Source organism: Mycteria americana, chromosome 6 (assembly GCF_035582795.1).
Source record: "Mycteria americana isolate JAX WOST 10 ecotype Jacksonville Zoo and Gardens chromosome 6, USCA_MyAme_1.0, whole genome shotgun sequence".
NCBI lineage: Eukaryota > Metazoa > Chordata > Aves > Ciconiiformes > Ciconiidae > Mycteria > Mycteria americana.
Genome location: NC_134370.1, coordinates 66424620 through 66442904, shown reverse-complemented (window position 1 = coordinate 66442904; position 18285 = coordinate 66424620). Strand labels below are relative to the sequence as shown.

The 18285-nt window shown below is 41.0% G+C and overlaps 1 protein-coding gene across 4 annotated transcripts in view; it reads left to right on the top strand.

The window, feature by feature from the left end:
• The window catches only part of IGF1R (insulin like growth factor 1 receptor), a 192348-nt gene that overhangs the window by 20796 nt on the left and 153267 nt on the right, over positions 1-18285 (top strand). For all 4 annotated transcript variants that reach the window (XM_075506285.1, XM_075506284.1, XM_075506283.1 and 1 more), the window contains exon 2: positions 14591-15136. In XM_075506285.1, the coding sequence (XP_075362400.1) occupies positions 14591-15136 (546 nt within the window). The remainder of the gene's footprint in view (positions 1-14590; positions 15137-18285) is intronic.

Sequence of the window (18285 nt, the reverse complement as noted above, 5' to 3'; positions counted from 1 at the left end):
CCCCCTGAAATATAAGTGCAAAATGAAATAGTTAACTTTAATTTTGTGTCAGAATATTATGTTTATGTATTTAAGTGACATCTGAAAATTAGCGATTGAATCACATTGGTTAGAGCTAGTCCATTGTTCTGTTCTTTCACTTGGTTGTTTTTCTCTCCTTGGTGTTATCCATCTCTTCTTTCTGGCTCAAATTTCATCTAATTTCTTATCTCATCATCCTCATGACAAGAACAAATAGTGAAATAATACCAGGGAGTTAGCAAAACTCCGCTTAAGTATGTGTTCTCCAGCTGTATCTTTAGCTAGGAGTGGGTTGTGTATACAAGGTAGAGGGTAAAAATAATGAAGAAGACAGAGATCTCCATCTCAGCCTTGCTTTGATTTACCTTCTGGAATGACTGTGTGCAGCTGTAGATCCCAGTGAAGGGGAGTGCCTAAGCTGGGAGTGTCTCAAGCATCCAGGTTTGATTTTGCTGTTTGGTTTGGCTCTAAGTCCCATCTCCCATAACTTCTTGCATCCCTTTCTTCCAACACTCTTCCCCCAAGTTTTGGCTCAGAAGGAGAGCAGAACAGATAATCCCTGATGATGAGTTGCTGTATGAAATATGCTGTGGCTGTATTTTTCGAACCCACTTGGACCTAGTGTTTTCTCATGGGTGGATTTGTTAGAAATGCATTAGGGCAACCTGTTTCATCCCAGGCTCTCCAGAAGTACCTGCCAGAGGATGAATAATAATTCTGCTGCTTGCTCTACTATTCCAATCCTCTCCTAATAAAAGTGGGTATTGTGACAATAATTGCAGTTGCCAAGCAATAGAACTTAGTACAGCTAGGCTGATTAATACCTAAACTGTTTTGTTAACCAGAATTACAACATTGTGCATCACCCACAGTGCTTATAGGCAATATCTAAAAACTGTATACAGGGTTGGAAATCCAATGTCTTGGGCAGTATATACATGTAAAATGGAGAGTATGGGCTGAAATGTCACCTTGAACTTAAAAGCCAAGTGTGGACAAGCGGCTGGGAGTATACCACTGTGGGCACTGGTTTTAACAAGGTGTATATGTAGTTTTCATATCTTTTTCATTTTCACTATTTTACAGTGAAGGTCAATTAATTGCTGAACAGAAGTTCTGCATAGATATGTTGAAAATCCTATACTTAGGATTTGAAGCTTTTCTTTATCTTCAGAGAAATGAAAACCTTGGAATTGTGGTAGTTAACTGTGCCTGAAAGGGCTCTGGTTTTCCATGCTTAACCCTGTTTATGTGGTTCCTTCTCACCTGTGTGCATTAAGGGTGCTTTGTTTGTGGCAAGACTCACATTGACTGGTATCATAGAGGTGTTTGTTTTTTTTTTTCTTTTTTTGTCCTGGTTATTGTGCTGTGGTGCCTCTGAGACAATAAATACCCTGTGTGAATGCTGCTATTCTAGTAGAGAGGACACTTTCCTTGGTTGGGCTGTGTTTGTGATACTAAAAGCAAATCAAAAGCATCCAATTGGCCAGAAAAGTGAGTTCACATAAGAACTCCTACTGGTATAGCTACTTTGGTTTATATTTGCCTTAAATTGTGTTCTGGTACAACTGTTTTTGGTTGATAAGACCTGAATTACTAGTCACCTTGTCTCTGGTGCCAACCCACGTGTTTTACCTTGTATTTGGAGAGGAAGATGCTTCTTTCAATCTGGTTAGCTCATGACTGGAAAGCCCCACAGCACCTGCATATATGTAATTTAATACCTTTAAAGCCCTTCTTGGGGATTGCAAGTTGGTCATATTTTAACTACCTTGAGAAAGCAGGTTACAGCACGACCTATGTGATTTTAAGCTGCCTAGCTGCCATGTGAAGGGAGGGCTCCCTGTTCTGTTAAATGAAGTTTCACAGTGCTGTCTTTTTCTTCTGTACAATTAGATGATTTTTTTTTTTTAAACTATCTTAAATCTCTGTTCAGGTGGAAATATTGGATTAACGGAAGTCTTAGTTCAGTTTGCTAAAACAGAAGCTTTACTATGGAAGGCCAGAGAATGCAGGATTTCTGTGTTTCATCATGTAAGAGATGGTTAGCACAGGATAGTAGAGCCATGTGTTGCATATTGTTGAGAGTAATTGCATCAGACTTACACTTAGATCCACAGAAAAAATTAGAACTTCCTGATGACTCTGTTAAATCCTTTCACTGACCATTATGGATGCAATTATATGTTATGATACTGTTTTGTCAATTTGCTTCTAATGAAACCTAAATGATCTGGCCTGGCTGGCCAGACATTTTTTTAAATTAAAAAACAAAACAAAACAAAAAAAAAACCAAAAAAACCACCAAACCCAAAAAAACCCAACCCAAAAAACCAAAAAAACCCAACCAACCAACCAAAAAACCCCCAAAAAATTCCCCCAAAACTTGAAAGAGAGATGGGTTTCCTAGATTACTGCAGGATGGCAACTCAGCAGGCAGCTAAAAGCATAGTAAAGTCTCCCTAAATGTGAGCTGCTGAGCCCAGCCACATGATGAATTTTCATTCTGGAAGAATTGGCTGCTTATCCCAGCTACCTAAGTGTATATCCCATAGGTTTCTGTCAGCCAGTTGCTGAGTCACTTGGATGTGTAGACAACTGTTTTAAAAATAAATAAATAAAATCATGCACACAACTATTTTTTTTAAAGGTGGAGAAGAACAGTCCCCAGGAGAGACAATTTCTGTTAAGCTCTATTGTCATCACAGATTGTGAAACATAAATTCAGTGTTATAAACAGCTTGTAATTTCAGTCTTCCATTTTTGCTTTAGCAGGCATTAGACTGAAGCTACTGGGATAGGGTTTAAACGTTATTATCACAGTTAAAAAAAATGATTTACTCTCATAGTTATTGATCATAACATGCCACCTACTCACTTCTGTGTTACGTATTTTGTATAGAATGGCATGCTCTTATTTTGTGGTGCTGTCAGAAAAGTGATAATGCAGGGTAAGAAAGTGCAGAGGTTTGAAGTCTGTCTTTCTTCCTGTGAGGATGGTACTCATCTTTAATGATTTAGGCATTACCTGCTTGCTTCTGCAGGTTTTTTTTGTTCGACTTGACAATTTTCTCACAAGTTGGCAAACTTGACCATACTGTGACTCTGAAGTGTTGCAGTGTAGTTTGTGGAATTAGTCTGGAGTTGCATTCAGCTGGTGCTTCAAACAGCTTTCCCTTCCTTGTAAGTACACAGAAGCATCTCGCCAGAGGTTTGAGTGTTCAGCTCCAACCATAACGCTCAAATAATGGCTTTCAGTGTTTGACTGGGCATTAATGGGTGAGGAATTTACTGTAGGTTTGATCTTCCTGTTAGCTTTTTATCTTTTTTTCTTCTTCTTTGGTTGTGTGGCAGAGAATCTTGCAGGCATTGTCCATAACCTGGGCACTACAGATCAGAGTTAAAAGTTTGGTTCTACTTTTACTTGGTTTGATAGCCAGCTGTTCTGGGGCTCAGCCACTTGAATGTTATTAGCTGTACAATATCTTCCTCCGTTTTTGCCCTTAGTACCCACGAGGATGAACAGAAATCCACGGCAACTGAGCCACTCACTCATGTTACGCTATTTCAGTAGTAGGAGGTAACAGATGTGGCTTCAGAGGAACCCCTGAGGGATGTGCTGGGTCAGTGCAGTCTTGGTCAGAGAGGATTAATTTGGGGATGGCTTTGTCATGAGGATGCTTTCACGTGAGCTAGGCTAAATCTAGACCCACTTACTATGGTGAGCTGTGTGGAGAAGGCATCAATCAATATTATTAAAGGGATTCAGTTCATTTTGTTGGCTCCATTTTTTCTAAGCTGCTCTTCCTGTTGACATTCAAAGTAAAATGTTGGCAGAGAGAAATCAAGTGAGATGAGGGACAGAAATGTGATTTATTCTGAAAATTTTTTGTGTAAGCTTGTGAGGAAGTTGGAGGAAGTTCGTGGAACCAGAGATATCTTTAGCCAATGACAGCTGAAATTGCAAAAGCAAAAAGAAAGAGCCAGTTTGAGTTTGTGATGTGGGTTGTAGTCCTTCTGTGTGTTATTTTTGTGAATGTTTTGTTCTGGTCAGCTTGGTAACACAGTGGCCCTTGGATTGGGAATATATAGTTAGTAGAGTGGTAAAAGAGAAAATTAAAGTAGGATGTGTGTATTTTTCAAAGAGCTATGGGAGACAACGAGAACATGTGTGGAGAACGGGAATGCAGTCACTTTTTAAGGTATTTGGGCCAAATTTGATTGTCCTCTTGTGACACCGCTTTTTCCTTCCAAATCTGGGAGAGAAGAATTCTGTAAGAGGTTGCTAGGAGTGATGAGTGACACAAGGTAAATTAATGATAATGGACTATATTTCTCAGAATGACAAGCTACATTGCAATATAATCTCCAGTCCCTTGAGTGTTTAGAAGATCATAGTGGTATAGCTTTGTCCTCCAAAGCTTAACTTTTAATTAAATGAAGAAAAACCCCAAGCCCTCTAGCCCTCTTCCTGGGCCTTAGATGTGTAAACAAGAATGTTCTCAAGACTTACATTCAAATGGAAACAGTTGGGTTTTTTTGGGTTTGAGTATTCCTTTTCATGTTTTAGAAACCAAAGATGGCAGCGTTGTGCTAGTGCTAGAAATACAGAAATTTAAATTCCATTATGGACTTGATTAGCAAATGCTAAAATGTTTGACGTTTTCTGGATTGTGGGGTGCCTTTCATGTATTCTCCCCGCCCCCATGCAGAGAGATGTAACTTCATAAAATCTTGGTAGATATAAAGTGGTTTATGTAGCATTTCGATGAAGAGGAATAGTTCGGTGGTTAGGGAGACAGCTTGAATCATGCGGTCTAGATTTAGTTCCCTCCGTGTTACCAGTTCTGACATCCCAAGAGGTAATACAGAAGCTGGCTTCCCTGGGAAGAGATCTAGTGATTGATGTGACACATGCAGGATAGGTGAGCTTAGAGAGTACAGAAATTTTGTGGGAGGTTGTGTAAGTACATTAAAGACACTAAAATATATATTTCATTCATAGTGTCACTACGAAGGCAAAACCAAGAGCTCAGTGGGTGGTGGAATCCTGTGTTAATGTAAAGTGTCATAAGCAATCTCTCCAACCACTGATTTCTGTGAACTCCACATTTAATTTCTTCTTTGCATAGTATGCAATTACAGAATCCGTAGACTTCTGTAGTAATTTTTTTTTCCCTGCGTCTGCAGCTGGTGTAACTATGCTGAAACTTTTTTGGGGCTCGAAGGGAAATTGTGGTTGCTAATAGGTTCCTTCTCAGTCTTTCTGCCTCTCATGGTTTAACCCCAGCTGGCAACTAAGCCCCACACAGCTGCTCGGTCACTCCCCCCCAGTGGGATGGGGGAGAGAATCAGAAGAGTGAAAGTGAGAAAACTCGTGGGTTGGGATAAAGACAGTTTAACAGGTAAAGCAAAAGCCATGCACACGAGCAAAGCAAAACAAGGAATTCATTCACTGCTTCCCATGGGCAGGCAGGTGTTCAGCCATCTCCAGAAAAGCAGGGCTCCATCACGTGTGACGGTTACTTGGGAAGACAAACACCGTCACTCCGAAGACCCCCCCCTCTTCTTTCTTCTTCCCCAGCTTTATATGCTGAGCATGATGCCATGTGGTGTGGAATAGCCCTTTGGTCAGTTGGGGTCTGCTGTCCCAGCCCTGTCCCCTCCCAGCTTCTTGTGCCCCCCCCAGCCTCCTCGCGGGTGGGGTGGGGTGAGGAGCAGAAAAGAAAGGCCTTGACTCTGTGTAAGCACTGCTCAGCAGTAACGAAAGCATCCCTGTGTTATCAACACTGTTTTCAGCACAGATCCAAAACATAGCCCCAAACCAGCTACTGTGAAGAAAATTAACTCTATCCCAGCCAAAACCAGCACATTCTCCACCCCTTATTCCATACCATTTATGTCATGTTCAGGTCTCACACTATCCAATACATCCATATTAACCACCACCTCCCTTCCCATACTTTGATACAATACACAGATACCATTCCCGTAGTCTGTGGACCACTCTTGTGAAATGTCTGTAAAATGTCCAGGAATGTCCACAAAAGTCTGTTGAGTTCATTTAGTCCATGACTTTGGGCTCCGTCTGTTATGGTGGTCACTCAGGACAGGAGAGGTGGTGTGTTGTGTGGAGTTACTGGGCACCAAAGCCAGCTCAGGTCAGGTCACTGGTGCACTTGCGCTGCTTCTTGTAAGGCTTGTCCTTCATTGGTTCAGGTGGTTCCTGCTATAGTAATTCCCATAACATGCAACTCAAATCGTGGGCTACAACAATTTAAAGGTATTTCCATTACAGTGTCCACCCCTGGTCCCTTTGGACCAGACCACAGGGTTTAACATTGCAATGAACTCCCTCCCTTGCCCTTGCTCCGGCTTGAAGTTATTCACAGACTGCAGTCCCTTAGGGGTGTACCTGCTCCAAGTGGAGCCTTATCTATGAGCCACAGTCTCTCCAGGGGTATACCTCCTGCTGCATAGACTTATCCACAGCCACACTTGCCTTCAGGTGCACCTGCTCCAGCATGGCCTTACCCACAGCCACAGTCCCTTCAGAAATGAACCTGTTCCAACATGGCCTTACCTGTGGCTGCAGTCCCTGCAGGGGTTTACCTGCTCTGTCGTGGGCTTATCCATGGCCACATGCTTTGAGGTGCTCCAGCATGACCTCGTGCACAGCCACTGATGCTTCAAGGTGTACCTGCTGTAGCATGGGTTTATCCACAGCCACAGATGCTTCGAGGTGTGCCTTCTCCAGCGTGGACTTATTCTTGGGCCATAATCCCTTCAGAGGTATACCTGCTGCAGCACAGACATAATCACAGCCACAGATGCTTTGAGATGTAGCTGCTCTGGTGTGGACTTACCCACAGGTGCTTCGGGGTGTCCTGCTCCTGTGTGGACTCATCCACAGGTCACAATCCCTTCGACTCAAGTTCACACTGGAGTTCCAGCCTGTCCAGTACAGCAGCACAGAAACAGCAGTGATGCCCTGGCCGTCTGCCAGCCCAGGCGCATGGCCATTGCAGTTATCAACATGTTCCCAGGCACAGCAGGGTAAGATGATAAGCAGTACAGCAAGCAGCAAAAGCAAAAAACAGCCACTAACGAGCACTAGACTCTAATATACAGTAAGGCAAGCAAGCCCCATGGCAAGCACAGGAGCCTGTCCATTAATAGCTAAACAGCAGTAACAGCTATAACTTCGATCTCGCACATTCCAATCAAATCTGTCATTATGTTAAACCCTTTGAGCCCCATGTTGGGCACCAAAAAGGACTGCCGTGGTTTAACCCCGGCCGGCAACTGAACACCGCACAGCTGCTCACTCACTCCCCCCTGGTGGGATGGGGGAGAGAATCAGGAGAGTAGAAGTGAGAAAACTCGTGGGTTGAGATAAAGACAGTTTAATAGGTAAAGCAAAAGCTGCGCACACAAGCAAAGCAAACCAAGGAATTCATTCACTCCTTCCCATGGGCAGGCAGGCATTCAGCCATCTCCAGGAAAGCAGGGCTCCATCACGTGTAATGGTTACTTGGGAAGACAAAACACCATCACTCTGAACATCCCCCCCTTCCTTCTTCTTCCCCAGCTTTATATGCTGAGCATGATGCCATGTGGTGTGGAATAGCCCTTTGGTCAGTTGGGGTCTGCTGTCCCAGCCCTGTCCCCTCCCAGCTTCTTGTGCCCCCCCCCCCCCCCCCCAGCCTCCTCGCGGGTGGGGTGGGGTGAGGAGCAGAAGAGAAAGGCCTTGACTCTGTGTAAGCACTGCTCAGCAGTAACGAAAGCATCCCTGTGTTATCAACACTGTTTTCAGCACAAATCCAAAACATAGCCCCATACCAGCTACTGTGAAGAAAATTAACTCTATCCCCGCCAAAACCAGCACACTACCTTTGCCTTCTAAGTCTTGGAGTGAAACTACAGGAACAAACTAGGCTTAAGACCAGGCCGTGGACTGTAGTACCTTTCTGTTCAGCCATGACTGAGTAAGAACACAAAGATTTTTCTTCTTCAGGGCTGTATGACAGTCCTGATGGTTTTCTTAAAACAAGCATAATACTTAGCAGTAAGAATGAAGAGAGAGGTTAAGGTCAAGTTTTACTTTTCCCTGTTTATAATCTGTATGGGCGTAACATTTTCAGACTATTCCCTCTCTCTTACCACTGATGTGTCGTCCTGCTTCTCTTCTGAGCAATTGCAGTCATGTAGAAAAGAGGCTCCTTTTAAATCTGCTGATGGGCTTTATCGTATGTTTAGTTCCTTTTTCCTAACCTGATTCAAACCACTTTTTCAGATAACATGGAGATTAGGATGCTGTCATCAGCCAAAGTTATTCTTTAACCTTCAAGTGTCTGCAGGAAGTTCTTTGAGCCGTTGGGTTTTTTTCCAATGTCCCAGACAACCCCTCTATTGAGTTCATCCAGTATATAGTAAACATGTCAATATGCAGGCCGTTATACATTATACAGATCTAAATCCACCCAGTGCAATAACCGCGTTCTTTGTTGTTAGGAGAGAGGGATGGGAACTCTGGAGATGCTTGCCTTAAAAAGGATGTTGCATGCTGTGGATCTGGGATGAGGGCTGCTGGACCGCAGCTGTATTCAGTAGCTGCTTTGGACCCTTTTTTTTTTTTATAAGGACCTGCCATAGATTAAAACTAAAAAACACATGATGAAAAGGAAGCGGCTCTGTTGGGAATAAATATCAACACTGTTGAGAAGATGTGCTGATCTTCCAGAAAGACCCACAGCTCTCAGCTGGCATTACTGAAGGATGACCTGGTAAAGTCTCTTTCATTAGAAGAGTTTGGGAGAGAGCAATGTTACTGTGTTGAGTAACATCAGCTCTTAGCTGACCAGAGAGTAGCAGTAGCTGTCTGGGAAAGCAGACCTCTCATTGAAGTGGAGTGCGCTCAGAAAAAGCTATTATTGGCAAAGTGAGATTTTTCTTGTAGTGGTGGTATGACCAAGCTACTCTCTAAAAGTAGAATTGGCCACAATTGTTTTTTGTATTAAGCTTTGTAGTTCCTTCTTTGTGTAGGAAATCATATAGCGCTGATGGTAACATACTGTACTTGTTACCACTGTACAGAATTTCAGGGTAGATGAGAAGTTGAGCAACCTCATGTCCTCCCTTAAAAGAACCCTTTTGAACCTTGTGGATCACAGACTTTGTCATCAGAATGGGTGTTTTAACCCCTGGGCAGGAAGACGATACGGAATTAGAACAATTTCTGCACCTTCAGCGCTTGCTTTCAGCAACCAGTGTAAGGGGATACCTTAAGCTTTTCCATTAAAAAAAAAAAAAAAAAAAAAAAAGTACCCAGGCTCCTTATTTAAGATAAAGCTTTACATCTCTGCTCTGAAGTAAAGGAAACAATTTTCACAGGAGGGAAGTCAGAAGGGGGGGAAACAAAAGGAAATCATAACTTGCTTTGGTAAGATGCCATGAGTATACAAAACAGGAGAAAGGTGAATGAGAGTTGATTTCAAGATTGCTAGTTAGATGTTAATGGCAAGCAGTGTATCCTGATTCTCGTTTCAGAAATGTAAATGACTGCACGGGCTGAACAAGTCTCTGTTGCTAGGGAAAGCCTGACCCAGCTGGAGCAGACTTAGGTTGAAAAGGCTTTAGACTTGCAAAAGGGTTGTGCTGGATTGACTCGATGACTCAGAGCTGCCTTGGTGCTGCTTTGTCTAAGACTTTTTGGTGTTGAGAGAGCCAGATAGTGATGGTTGCTCCATCTTCTCCTAGTTGAGAGGATACTGAGACCATTCAGTGTAGACCTTTTAACATTACTCAAAAAAGTAAAGAGCCAAAGGCAAGGCTTAAAATGTCAGGGTGTGTATTTTTTTTCAAGAAAAACCTGAACAGTTGTGTTGCTTTAGAACTTTTAAATGGGATAACTGGGAGGAATACAGAATTTGGAAGCAAGAACTACATCATGATGAAATGGTTTCTTGTAGGAAATGAATTCTTCTCTTATTAAAAACAGTGAATGTGTGAACTGTCAATCCTGCCCTCTAACACCTTAGTATTGATAACGAATTAACTGCTATGAATATATGTACAGCTGTGACATGCTGTAGCAAGCAGAAGTTGTATTACAGGCTGAATATTGAACAACAGGCTTTCTGCTGATTTGTCTTTCGTAGCATGCCATTTTGCAAAAATAATGGTTCCTTCAAAACACTGAAGGGCAACAGGCAAGTCCTTTTACAAGTAGCTAGTGACCTGAAATAACTGGTGGATATATAAAAAGAGTAAAAGACCTTCTGCATGGCATAAATGATTATTTGATGATAGATGATAATTAAATGGCAGGTGTTTCTCAAGGTGGCAGGGTTCTTCTCCATGTCAAAATGGTTTTTATGATCAAAATGAGCATTAGCAAATCATAGTTAAGGTTGAGAAGAAACTACTGGATCGCTGTACTCTCAGCTCGTTGTGTCACACACAGCTTTGCTTTAGTCTGTCCGGTCTGTGTGTACTCAGTAGTGTCTACTCCCTACCCATGTGCTGTGCAATGTGCGTGTTTCTTCACAGCCTCTGTTCTGCTCCTTGGTGCCCCAACCTGGAGCAGCACTTAGAAAGGAGACTTGCTAGGAGATCTGCCAGATCAAGGAATGGGCTGCAGGTTGCATTAATTACTCTCATCGTATGAACCTGTTATGTGCAGTCATTTTTCCTGGTAGTTCATTGACCCCATCTCAGTTACATGATGAGGCTTGGATCTGTCCTCTGACTAGGAATGGACTCCAGGTCCTCAGAAAGACTGTAGTGTGGAGTGGGTTTTTCTATTACCTTTGGAAATCCACACGGCCTGCAGCTTGCCCCTGGGATGCTCCCAGAAAAAAAGAGCATAAGTGGGCTTCTTGTTGGATGGTAGGTGAAGCTCAGTACTTTTGGACTGAAGCGCTACTTCCAAGGAGGCACTTGTGTTTGTCTAGGTAAAGAATGCATCGCTTCTCTTTGGTATTTTACTGTATTGGGGAGTTATCTTTTAAACAAATACATATATATTTCTTTAAAGAATTCATTTCTCACTCAGAATTAGGTGCTTAGTTTATAATAAGTCTGAGAAATGATAGACAGTTTAAGGAAAGGCTTGGAAATCTGTAAGCAGCTGAATGAAAACAGCATGAATCTGACTATTGATAATTATCCTGGGTGTTTATAATCTACCCAAAACTATTGGGGCAGGATAATAAACAGACGTTGCATTTTTATTTTCTATTAGTGAGCAAAATAAATACATAATAGTTAATTTCCAATTCTGAATTGAACATGAAACAAAGGCAAGTTATACTAGTCATATTAAAAAAGCTCTATAAGCTGGAATATCAAAAACTGTTAAATGGAATATAAATGCTTTAAAGAGCATTTTATATGCACTTTATTCTGTCTGACAGACCAGTTTATATTGTAAGTCCATATACGCTTTCTCTAAAATGGGATCCAAAGAAAACACAGCACAGCCAAATGGAAACTGTAGTTGACTTTGAGCTCTGATTAATTTGTTTTTCATATAATCCTTTTCAGGGCAGCGAGAAAAATGTAAGAAAAAGATGATGCATTGTGGTATAATTAACTTTTGTGAACAATGTGAACTTCAAAGAAATTTCTTAACCCCCCCCAACAAAACAAAGCAGATGTTTTAATTGGAACTGTTTTTTCCAAATGTCAGTATGGACCAAGATGCTTGTCCTATTTCATGTTTGGGTCTCTGCAGTTGTCATTATATGCATGAAGTTCTGCAAAACATAAGTCACTAGATGAACTAATAAGTTCTTAAATCAAAAACTTCAACAGCACACTCATCTGTAATCAATTTCTAACATTAGAGCACACTGGACTTTATCCTTTTCTGTATTAAGGGGATGATGTTTCATAATTGAGGCAAGTGAGTGCATACTTTTGCCATAAAGTTCTAGAAATCTCATTGATTTATAAAAGCATTAAATAGCTAAAATTAAGTAACTTTCAAGCTGAAACAAACATAAAGCTAAAAGCAATATGACTTTTAAAGCCCAGCCTCAGAAAAGATGCGTGAACAGATATATAATGCTTTAGTTAACGGTTGCTGCCATTTCTCTTACAAATTGTTCTTTAGGGTATTGTAACTCAGCTGTTTTTAAACCCATCACTCTGGAACCTTGCCTACAAAATGTCAGCGCAAGTGCAAATTTTATTTCTTTAACAAAATAAAGGGTTTGGAGCAGTTAGGCTTTCTAAAATTTTATGGCAGTAAAACAAATTTTGCTACTTTTGCTTTGCCATAACAGGAACCATACCGTTCACCTTGTCCCGCCAGCAGGTAGAGACAGAAACCAAAACAGTTTAATTGGAAAAACATTGTGTGTTCTAACTTGCCTTTCTTAAAAAAAAGAGAAGCCCAATGTCAAAGTGTGAATATACTCATGTTATTGTCAGGCTGTGCTTTGGGCAGAGGGCACTGTCCCTTGAGGGTGGGTGGAGGACTGGTTGCTTTAGAAGAAAATTTCAGAAGTTGAAAGGAAGACCTGGGTAACAGCTTATTAAAGGAATTTAATTAGGTAGAAGTTGTCTTGCCTACAGATTCAGGAGAGAAGCCCACACTTCTGCCACATGTGACCAGTACATCTCTTATCACATCTACTATCTTGGAGTTCTTTAACATTCCCATTCTCCCATCTGGCTTCTAAAGCTGGGTAATGTCCAACCCATTCACTTTTTTTTTAATGTTTTCCTGAAGTTAAAGCCTTGACGTACATTCCCGGCAGTAGTATGCAATTGTTCTGTAGTCAGTATATACTAAAATGGGGATTTCCCGTGTCACTAGTCGTGATGGCCAAGTGTTACTGTTGAGTTTTGGTGGTGTTTGGTTGGGTTGGTTTTTTTTTGTTGTTGTTTTTTTTTTAAAAGGTTTAGGGAATGAACTTGCTTGCACATAGCTGCTTCTAGTGCAGCAAAGCACATTTTAATAGCCTCTGCTTTCAGCTTGGATCTTTACAGAAGGAAGATTAGGTAATAGTTTGTGTAGAAAACATCTGTTTCTTAACAAAGATCTCACCCTGTTGTTTTTTTACGTTGTCCCTCTAACAAGAAAGTCCTTTAGTCTTTTAAAGACTTAAAAGTCTTTAAGTCCTTGTTGGATATTAGAGTTGCTGTGGTTTTAGCATGCTCATGTTCTGGATCCTTTGTTAACTTAAGTTATTAGCCTTAGATAAGTGTTGTGGCATGGAAGGACTGCTTTCTATTGTCAGTGCAATTTCTGAATCTCTGGACAATTTGTCTGGGTTAGAATTTGAGTTTTTTGGCTCCAGTGTTTGTTTAGACCTTTTCCTTGTCGGAGGAAAAGATGTTAAAATAATTAAGCCTAGCATGCATAAAAAGAGAACCTTTCCACAAAATTGAATTGCTTGGGGTTTACTTAAGTTTTGGGTTGCTGAAATAAATTGGCGTTTTACTTTGTTTGCTTACAAGCAACTTACTATCTATTCCAGGGAATCTTTTTTCCATGTTTTCCACAGAAGACCAACTCTGAGGGTTTCCAAGAACAACAGCTCTCTACACTCCATAGTTCTTTGTTTTACATCAAAGTGCATTTTAGGTGTCTAATTACATTATTAGTACAGTTTTTTCTTCCAGCCCCTTTACAATTTTTATTGTGGTACATGTCTAATACGGAAAAACCTAATACATAGATTTATTAGAGAATAATCCTTTTGGTCATTGTTTTCTTGAGAGTGCATTGAGTCCAGTCTGCTGTTTTCAAGGGAAATTCCTTGCTGTGATGCTGTGTGTTCTTGTAAATAAATTTATCCTGTGTTTCTTCGAACTCAAGAAACTTTTTTGTACCTTGGTGCCAAAATCAGTGAAACTTGGTTCACTAGAAAATGCAAACAGGAATTCAGTGTATTAGCTACAAGTCCAAGCGCTTTCTTTTCTTTGCAGTCACAGTGGCAGGAAGTGCTGAGCAGCTTTCCGTGGATTTTGTGTTGTTGCTGATCTATTGCAAGGCTAGCATTCAAGAATTAGGGCTAGTTTGGTTTGTGACCCTGGGAAGAAAGAGTGATTTGAGAAATAAGTTGTAATTTTCTGGAAAGTGTTCCCCTTTATGTGCATGCATCTTAAGGGGAGTGGGGGGTAAATTAGTAACGTAATGCACAGTGGATCACTCTCTATATTACCTAACTTGTTTGGAGTCATGGCTGAACCCCTGGTCTGGTCACATATGTCATTATGTAATTTGAAGCAGGGTGTGCAAATGCATTCGGTTTATCTTTATGTTCCTCAATCTAATGCAGCTCCTTTCAACAGCAATAATAAAACAACATTTCTCTTTCTGCTGAAGAATATAGATCGCTTGCATCTCTGCGCTGGTCCTGGTAGTGTTTATAGTGAGAGGTTAAATGAGGTGAATACTCAATGTAGGTGTAAATCAAGTACTCATTTCCTCTTTTAACATTGCAACCTACTTAAGTTAAAAATTTTATGGCCACCAGAATATCCTGCATTCCAATTTCAAAAGGCTTAAAAATGCCTTATTTACTAACTTTCCTTTCTCCTTTTCCTTTTTCAGTTTGCGGGCCAAATGTTGACATTCGCAATGATATCCATGAGCTGAAACGCCTGGAGAACTGTACGGTAATTGAGGGTTTCCTTCAGATTCTGCTCATCTCTAAAGCAGAGGATTACCGCAACTTCCGCTTCCCAAAGCTCACTGTCATAACTGACTATTTGCTGCTGTTCCGTGTGGCAGGCTTGGAAAGCCTCAGTGATCTCTTCCCCAACCTCACAGTCATTCGTGGGAGGAACCTATTCTACAACTATGCCTTGGTTATCTTTGAAATGACAAATCTTAAAGAGATTGGGCTTCACAACTTGAGGAACATAACCCGCGGGGCCATACGGATTGAGAAGAACTCTGACCTGTGTTACCTCTCCACTGTGGACTGGTCTCTCATCCTAGATGCAGTGTCCAATAACTACATCGTTGGGAATAAACCTCCAAAGGAATGTGGGGACTTGTGTCCAGGAACAATGGAAGAGAAGCCATTGTGTGAGAAGACATCTATTAACAATGAGTACAACTACCGCTGCTGGACCACCAACCACTGCCAGAAAAGTAAGATTTGAGTAGATTGTGTGTTTTTGTTACCTCTTTCTGAAGTGAAGGTTGAATTTTGTGGTTTTATTTTAAGCTTTTTAGCAACTTAAACTTTTATTCTAGTCGTGTGTAGTCCACATAACAAGTTATCCAATTACCACACAAATAGATTGCTCCCCAACAAGTAAAGGATCATCTCACTTGATTAAAAAAACAAAACAAAACCAACAACAACAAAACCCCACCAACTTTCTGCGTTACTTCCCAATGGGAAAGATACAAAGTAAGTGTAGAATTAAAGCCATTGTAGCAAAGCTGGAACCAGTTTTACCTCCCTTGAGGACTTTGGCAGGAGGTGACTGTCAAATGCCACCTCCTCCTCCTTGCCGAAGTGATGTTATGTGTGTGCCGGAGTCATTGCTGTACTGAAGCTGTTAACTGGACTTACTTTGACTTTGTTCTTTGCCTCCCTTGGCATGCACCTTCAGAAATTCCAGTAATGGTAAATTCTGTACATAAGAACTCTTTTACTGAAATCAGTTTTTACAGTACAGTCTGTAGTGTCAAAGAGTTAATGGATATCTTGACTCTGGGTGAAATTATCCTTGCCTGTTTTGTTCTTATCTGGCATGACAGGGTTTATGTCTTTCTGATAGCAAGTATTAGGAAAAACAAAACCTGATCTCTTCTCACTTTTTAAAAATAGAGTAAACAAATACATAGTTTACTCAAATAACATGATTATGTGGCAGGCTTTTTGAGTTCATCCTGTAACTTTACGAAAGCTGAGCCCTGCAGTATCAGTAGGGCTTAATTACAAGCAGACGTCACTGGGAGGAACAGTTCCTAAATTCCACTTGCAGTCTTGACCAAAGCTGCTATAATGATAGGAAACACCACATGTGAGAGAAAACAGGAACAGGGCTATATTCAGGTTACCTTCATTTGGGGACTCTGTTTTTTCTGAAGTGCTTCATCAGTTGCTTGTGAAGTCCTCATGTTCAGTTAGAACTGAAATTAAAGTACCTTGTAGGGCAGTTTCAGTCAATACATGCCAAAAATATCTCTGAAAAAAGGCATTTGTAGGGCTATGCTTTTATCAATAATTTTTACAGGAAATAAAGTTTGTTTTAAAACAAAGAAAAGAAAACCCCTCGGTCTGTTGCTGGGAGACTTTGTGATTTGTCCAAGCTGAGGGAAGTGAGCTGCATTGCTTTCTTACCATGTGTTGCTATGAGTCGTTAGGCTTCTGCAGGCCAAATTTATGTCTTCATTAAAAGAGTGTAACTCTGTTGTCTACAGAGGGTGACCTAAGCGATTCCTGTGCAACCTCATTGCCTTTAGTGGTTTGAATGGATGTAACTAGGGTGTATTTAATGAGATATAACAACTTACTTGCTTTCTGTTGTGTGCTCTGGCTCTTCGGAGTAGACAGTAGTAACGTGCAATAAAAGCTTGTTGACTTCTAAGGGAATGTTAAAATAATTTGGATCCCAAGTGCACATGAGAAGAGATCTCTTCAAATAAGATGAGGTCATAGTTATACTGTGATGGCAGCACTTTTAAGGCAAGGGTGTAGGTAATGTTTTTCTTTTCCTATATGCTTTCATCTTCCTTTCGTGGGAGATTGTGAAGAAGGCAGCAAGTATTGGAAAAGAGCCTTGAAAGGCTTAAGAGCATTACACTGTGGAAAAACAATGTAGGTTTAGAGTATCTTAGGATGCAGGGCGTATAAAGAAATGATCAAGTGCTAATCAATAAAAAGAGTGAGAAAGTTGGACCTATTTAATCCGTTTGTTATGATAAGCCACTGGCTTCGAGGAAGAAGACTTTAAATTTGCCAGCCATTCATCCAATAAAAAAACCCAATGCAAAAGTATTCCTATTCTGAAGAAAAACAAGGGAGGTATAAATGTCCAGTTGTTCGAAAGGAAGCTTTTTGTCTCTCCTGCTAGATTGCTTGGATGCTTTGGCAGTGAACTCCTGGTCTGGAGAGGACTCTTGCAGTACAAAATTACACAAGACATGAAAAAGAATAGAAGCAAGGACTTTTAAGTTACTGAGTGTTTCAATGTGCATTTTCCTATGGGTAGAGATATGAGACCTATGTGATTTTCCAGGGAATAGTTTTCTAGTGTAGTATCTAACTCAACCCTGACATTCTCCTTGTGCGTCACAGTAATGTTAAACTGAAAATGCTGTCTATCACTCAGGGTTCCTTTATGCCCTTTTTATTTTTCTTCACTCTGGATCTGTGGAGGAGTGCATATTAAATCTCTTTTGTTTTTGTTTAGGTTTTATGCTGAAAGATCTGAAGTTGGTGGGTAAATGTTGTGTGGGAACACTTAGTACTTTAAGTAGCCTGGCTTCTGTTTAGTTTTGCCATTGAGTGGAAGTTGGTTTTTTCCTTCTTTTTCTTGCTCACAAACAAAGGAAGAACCCCGTGCTTCCTTCAATATAACTTGTTCAGGAACAATGTGAGGGTGGAGGGAGGAGAGAGGGAAGGATATGCTGTGTTTGACTTAGAATAATCCATTGACATTTCTGTAGTAGAACAAGCTACAAAGAAGCTGTAACTTTAAAAATTTTTTTTTAATTATTTTTTAAGGTTCAGCGTAAAGTGTCAGTGGCTTCTCTGCCAGTTTTGTTGCCCTGGTTTCTGTGTAATATACATTCCTTTACCTTCGAGTGCCCCAAGGCAGCAGCCTTACTGGTTTGCTCACTTTGGAGCTGCAGCGTGCTGCGTTGGGTTTGGCATGCTATCATCTCTCTGACTTGCACCTACTTTTCTTTTGGCGTGTCACATGCCAGCTGTACTTCACTTGGGTTGCAGGTCCACATAGAAGAATCCCTCAAGATAAAAGGAGAGTACTGAAGTTGTTTGCATCAGTGGTTGTGCTTTGGGGCACAGGTAGAGATGGAAAAGATAAAAACTGGGCGTCCAGACATACAAATAAGATTGTGGCCTCCCCCCCCCCCCCCCCTTTTTTTTTCCTCCTGGCAGTTGTAACTGCTGGAAACGTTTATGGAAGCTGCCTGCATCTTGCTCAGCGACTGATGTGAGAACCAGAAAAACTGTTCCTGCTGTACCCCTTGAAAGACTAGTCTCTGACGCGCTTGCTTTGCCGGTCCGTTGGTCTACTGTAAAGAAAACTTCCGTTGTTTTC